General features: G+C 38.3%; 1 protein-coding gene across 1 annotated transcript; it reads right to left on the minus strand.

Moving 5' to 3' along the window:
• Positions 1-94: 94 nt before the first annotated feature.
• On the minus strand, positions 95-5,444 carry LOC139499327 (uncharacterized). The gene is made up of 5 exons (XM_071287996.1): positions 5,176-5,444; positions 3,827-4,983; positions 2,553-3,590; positions 851-2,427; positions 95-763 (listed from the first exon to the last, which is right to left on the minus strand). The coding sequence occupies exons 1-5, from the start codon at positions 5,442-5,444 to the stop codon at positions 95-97; spliced, it is 4,710 nt and encodes a 1,569-aa protein (XP_071144097.1).
• Between the last annotated feature and the right edge of the window lie 892 nt (positions 5,445-6,336).

The following is a 6,336-nucleotide window of genomic DNA, read 5'->3' on the forward strand; positions in this document are numbered from 1 at the left end:
TAAGATTTTATCATAGAAACCAAAGTGCTGTTAAAACGTTCAACTTGACCATTGCACTTTGGATTACGGGGGCTTGTCCTTGTCTTGCGTATATCTAATATACTACACAATTCTTGGAAAATGTCGCTTTCGTAATTCCGACCTTGATCAGAATGTATAGCCAACCAAAACGACAAATTACATCATTCAAGATAATATTAGCGCATGTTGTAGCTGTTTGGTCAGGAACTGGAAATACTTCAACCCATTTAGTAAAGTAATCCGTAACTGTTAAGATGTACCGATTATTCCTGGGAGTAAGCGGCAATGGCCCAAGGAGATCAGTTGCAAGTCTGTCGAGGGGCCCTCCAACTGGCATTTTTCCCAACGGAGCCCTCAATAATTTTTTAGGAGGTTTGTTGGCCCCACAAATGTCACATTGGCTTATCCAAATTTGTATGTCTTCTTTCATCTCGTACCAGTAATACCGTTGAGCTAATTTTTCCTTTGTTTTGTTTTTGCCTAGATGTCCTGACAAAATTGAGTTGTGCATGTTATTTAGTACTTCCTTTTTCATCTTGTCTGGAACTAAGAATTGTCTGTAGTCTCCTGAACCATCTCTTCGGCTGTACTGCTTAAACAGCAGACCATATTTCTTAACAACTGATTCCCATAGGTGCCAGTAGTGTCTGGTAGCAGCACTGTATTTTTCTAATTCTTTTGAATTAGGTCGAGTGTCACCTTCCTTCCACTGTAAGAGAGGTCCGATATCTGAGTCATCTTCCTGTAGTTTTAATAATTCTTCTTTTTAGTGTCCACTACTCCATGTTGTCCATATATTATCATCGGAAGTCTGTTGTCTTGTTTTTACTGCACAAATCTGTATAGGTCCTCCACCATCTTTGTTTTTAGTTGGATCTTCATTATTTTCCTCATGGATTTCTGGCGATAACAATCTTGTACTCTGCATTTCTATGGCACGATTTCGACACTTCTTACAGGGACCACATTTTAGGTACTCCAAATTGTCTACGTCCGCACACTCGCAATCTTTTGGATTATAACATCTAGACAAAGCATCAGCATTCCCATGTTTACTACCGGGGCGATATTCAATGGAGAAATCGAAATTGGATAGAATTTCTAACCATCTAGCTATTCGACCTTTAGGCTCTTTCATGCTAAAAAGCCATATCAATGCCTGGTGATCAGTACGTACACAGAATTTACGTCCTAGCAGATACTGCCTGTAGTATTCAATAAAGTAGCGTACTGCTAAAAGCTCTTTGTCCGTTATACAGTAGTTGCGCTCTGCCTTATTAAGGGTACGACTACCATAGGCTATAACTTTCAATGTACCATCCTGTATCTGACTTAACACTGCTCCAATAGCTGTGTCACAGGCATCTGTGTCCAAATAGTATTCACCTTCATCTCTGGGAAAAGCCATAATATCTGTACTAGTGAAAGCTTGTTTTAGTTTCTCAAAAGCAATTTGGCATTCCTTTGTCCACTCAAATGACTTAGATTTCTTGGTCAGGTCAGTTAAGGGTTTTACCATGGCTGACAAGTCCTTAATAAAACGTCTGTAGTAGCTACCCATGCCTAAAAGTTGTCGTACTTCAGTGACAGTTTTTGGTACAGGCCAAGATAAAATTTTTGCTGTATTGTCCGGATTTGGACGAATTCCTTCATCCGAAACCACATGACCTAGAAAAGTGACCTCTGACTTCAGGAGTTCACATTTCTCTGGTTTTAATTTCAACCCAGATTCCAAAATTCTGTTTAAAACTGTATCTAGCCTTGACATGTGTTCTTCGAAACCGTTACTAAATACAATGATATCGTCTAGATAAATTAGACAAATTTGCCATTGAAGCCCATGGAGTACAAGTTCCATCAATCGTTGACAAGTAGCTGGACCATTGCAGACTCCAAATGGCATCGTCTTGAACTCATACAGACCATATTTGGTTACGAATGCTGTCTTGGAAATATCATCTTTCTTCATGGGAATTTGGTGATATCCACTGGTCAAATCGAAGGTCGACATCAAGGTGGCGCCACCTACGGCATCCAGACAGTCTTGTATTCTCGGAATAGGAAATGAGTCCAGCCGAGTAAGGGCGTTCAAAAATCTGTAGTCACAGCACGGGCGAATCTTCCCGTTTTTCTTGACCACTAGCTGTAATGGACTTCCCCAAGGTGAATTTGACTTTTGTATGATCCCTTGATCTAACATTTGTGTTATGGCTTTCCTCTCGTCATTGGCAAAAGCAAGTGGAACTCTTCGTGGTGGTTGTTTAACTGGCTTGGCTTCACCGGTGTCAATTGTATGTTCCACTAGGTGTGTCAGCCCTAGGTCTGTATCATTTACTGAAAATGCTGCCGAATATTTTTGCAAAAGACTAACTATAGCCTCCTGTTCATCTTCTGGACGGTTGTTCGCTGCATCATCATATAAAGAACGTAAATGTGTTGGTACGACGCCACTTTCCCTCCGTCAGTTGTTCCTTTATTTGCTAGACTTCTTATTATTCCCTCATTTGTCTGCCATGTGACAGGTTTTGAACCTGTTAATTTTATTCGTCGGACAGAGTTAAAGTTCTGTGACTCCTCACTGTCTTCCTGTGAAAATAGCGTAATTGGATCAGTATCTAATTTTTCTGCAATTCCAATAACTGCATCTTGATTCAGCTTTACCTCTTGATCAAAAGGATTCATGAGTCTGACCTTATTAGTCACTTCTTCTCCAATTTCAACAAGACAGGCGGCCATTACTAATGGATAGGTATCTTCAAATTGTGGGCAAGGTTCTATTAAGTAGTCTTGTGGACAGTTGTGTAAATCTTTGTCGAAACGGTCAACAAAAACATCAATAAGTATCTCACTTCTTGGCTGTATGACATAATGATCAGCTGATCTAACTTTTCTTATTGGTTCCGTCTGTCCAACTTGGATACATGGGATAGTGGTACTATTAAGCAAGATAACTCCTTTTGTTAATTTTATATCAGCTGGGCCTTGATCTCCTTTCATTAGGATATCTAAACCTAAAAGGGCTTCATCTTCTATTTCAGCAACTATGAGTTCCTTCTCTAAGGCCAACTCACCCAGTGTCAAGTTAAAAACAGCTTTTCCCAACTCTTTCAATGGTTGTCCATCAGCACTAGCCAAAGAACTAGATTTTTGAAGTTTTGGTCTTTTTGATGAAAGTATTTTTCTGAATGTTTTAGTCGAAATAACAGTTCGTGTAGCTCCAGTATCAGCAGTAAATGTAACATCAATTCCTTCAATACTTCCTTGGATATATACTCCTTCACATCTCAAAACTTGTCTTCCAATAATATGAGTTTCAACTGGTGGAAATCTTTGAACATCATCTAGGCCTTCAGACGATTTCATCGATACTTCCGCAGTACAAGTGCCAGCAGGACTATCACCTCTATGCAAGGGTGAATACTCAACCTCCTGTTCACTCTTGTGACTCAGTGGAGGACTATCACCTCTAATCAAGGGTGAATGCTCAACCTCCTGTTCACTCTTGTGACTCAGTGGAGGACTATCACCTCTAATCAAGGGTAAATGCTCAACCTCCTCATTTATTCTTACTGGTTTCAAAACATGACAACTATCAATATCAATTTTATCTAGACCCCCCTTTTTTGTACTTAAACTTTTATTCTCAGAAATTAAACTGCTATTTTGACCTTTAACATCATTCAAATTTTGACCTTTAACATCTAAAACTGTATGGGTCACCTCCCGGTCATCGGAGATGCCCACCCTTAGTTTAATGGAAAGCCTGGTGGTGGTACCCCCATATTAGGGTTGGGACCAAGGTTACCGTTATTTTGTCCCCATTGTGGTTTAAAGTTATTGTTTTTTGAAGGAAATCTGTCTGCAACTCTATCTGGATTTGCGAAACAATTTCTCGCAAAATGTCCCGGTTGTCCACAGTAATAGCATAATCCATTCTGTCTTGGACCCTTATGTTGGCCATCATTGGATTGAAATGGTGTCTGACTGGTTCCTGGTCTACCATATGTCTTATGCTGTAATTCTTGCTTTTTGTCTTCAAACATCTTGTTAAATAAAGATTGCAAATCCCCTTCTTTAATAGTTAGACTTTTATTCTTGTCTTCAATCTGGCTTTCAACAGACGTTTTCTCCCCTCCCTGGTAATTGTCGGACTTTTTGTCATTATCCTTTCTAGTAATGTTTTCATTCTTTTGTCCTCCTTTCACTTGTCGGACTGCCTTCTTATTATTTTCTTCTCCTTGATTCGGATTTTTCATGGTCTCTACGTATGTAATGACTTCTTGTACTGCTTCTTCTATGGTTTCAGGATCTTTGTTTAATTCTATATGAATACGGGCCTTATAATCTATGAGTCCCAAGAGAAATCTCTGTAGTAGATCTTCTTGGCGTGTACTTGCATATCTGTTTTTGTAGGCTTTGTCATATAGCCTTTTTAACTCTGCTGCAAATTTTTCTGGTGTCTCTCCGTTTAACTGTTTCCTTCTACTAAATTGAAGCCGGTATGTTCTGGTGGTCTCTATGACTCCAAATCTATTTTTCAGTTCTTGTACCAACTTTTTGTAGTTCCTGATAGTCTTCTTTGGCAATTGATCAAACGTGAAGTCTCCAGCGTCTCCTTGTAACCTGGGTAACAACTCTTGAAGTCTATCTTCCTCATTCCAAGATTTGAGTTTTGCAACTGCTTCGAATCGATTGAACCAAACCTCCCACTTCTCTTGACCAGTAAAAGATGGAAGCTTGACGTTATGTGAACTTGACTTCTGTTTTGACTGTGTTATTTTATCGGTGGATACACTGCAATCAGAATCTACAGGTTCATGGCAATCTTCCTCTGAGCTGGAATCACTGGAGTAACTACTCTGTATACTTGACTTTCTAGTTGCCTTACATGTTGAGGAACTTTTTACATGTCTTGGTTTTCTCCTATGTTGTGGTTCTTCATTTGATTTGATAGTATTTGTACTGGATGGTTAAGCAATAACATTGCTACTAAAAGCAGCTTGTATCGCAAAAATAACCTGGGTAGTCATATCTTGTATGGCATTCTTAAGTGTACCATAAATGCCGGTATGTTCATTAGGTGACAAAGGACGTGTCTCCTCCACCAAATTTTCTTTCTGTAATTTATTACTCTTTTGTCTCTTGTTGTATAACCTCGAACTTCGTCGTAAATCTAAAGTCTGAAAATTCTTTTGTATCCCACTAGTACTTGGTGTACTCTGTGGTAAATTCCTGGTGTTTGTAACCATAGTCTGTTCAGCTTGCTCGATTTCTGAGTCGGACAGATCTGTATAGCCAGTAGCCTCTGTCTCTGTAGTATCATTCTGTCCGGTCTGATAATCATCAGTGTTGTCTGTAATGATTTCTCTTCCACTTTCATCTCCACTACCTACTGGTGGTATATGTGTTATTTTTTTCACCATTACTGCTACTGCTCGTACTACCACTTAAAGGGTACGTATCACTAGATCCACTCAATAAATGAATGAATCCCACCGAGGATGCCAGAAAATATGTAGCGGGTCAATTGGCGAAAAGGGCAGAAACACATACACCGAAAACTTTGGATATAAAATCCCGACGTATTAAATCAAAACCTCTGGCAACACCCTAACAATGAACTGAAAGAAGGGGTTCTTGATACTGACAGCAAACAATTCATATTTAAAGTTGCAAATACTTTATTTCTGACAAAAGTATATATATATAGCATAACAATAACATAACAGTGACATATATTTGAGATCACAATTTTAGTCAAGCTCAAGACTAATAAGAAAAACAACTTGCAAATTTATCAATAATAAGTACACCTTTAAGTGAATTTCCAGACAACTATTGCCTAGGGTATCTTTTCAAAGGTTGCTCAAAAATACTAAAACTACTCATAAAGAGTATAACTACTGTAACATTAACTGCTATGATGTTCTCTCGTTTGTTGAGAATAAGAGCAGATATGGACAAAAATATTATAAGTACTCATGTATTAAAAGTACATCTGACCTCACGCTAATTATACTGGGATGTAATTCATGAAAATAAATATTATAATTATAAGAACTAGAATTTTGCTTAAACAGTGTAATTGCTTCCACATGCTAACACTATAGTCTAGATTTCCAAACTTGGTTATCACAAAGTTTACTTATGGGCAATTGTGTGACTTATTGAATGCTTTTAATAATGGCAAGAGTTTAGTAGAGACTTTGTATTAGCTTCCTTTCACTAAGAACGTAAGTCTCATTTTAAATGATACAGTTTAGTAGAGACTTTGTATTAGCTTCCTTTGGTAAAAACGTAAGTCTTATGTTTCCT

This window comes from Mytilus edulis, chromosome 12 (assembly GCF_963676685.1).
Source record: "Mytilus edulis chromosome 12, xbMytEdul2.2, whole genome shotgun sequence".
Classification (NCBI taxonomy): Eukaryota; Metazoa; Mollusca; class Bivalvia; order Mytilida; family Mytilidae; genus Mytilus; species Mytilus edulis.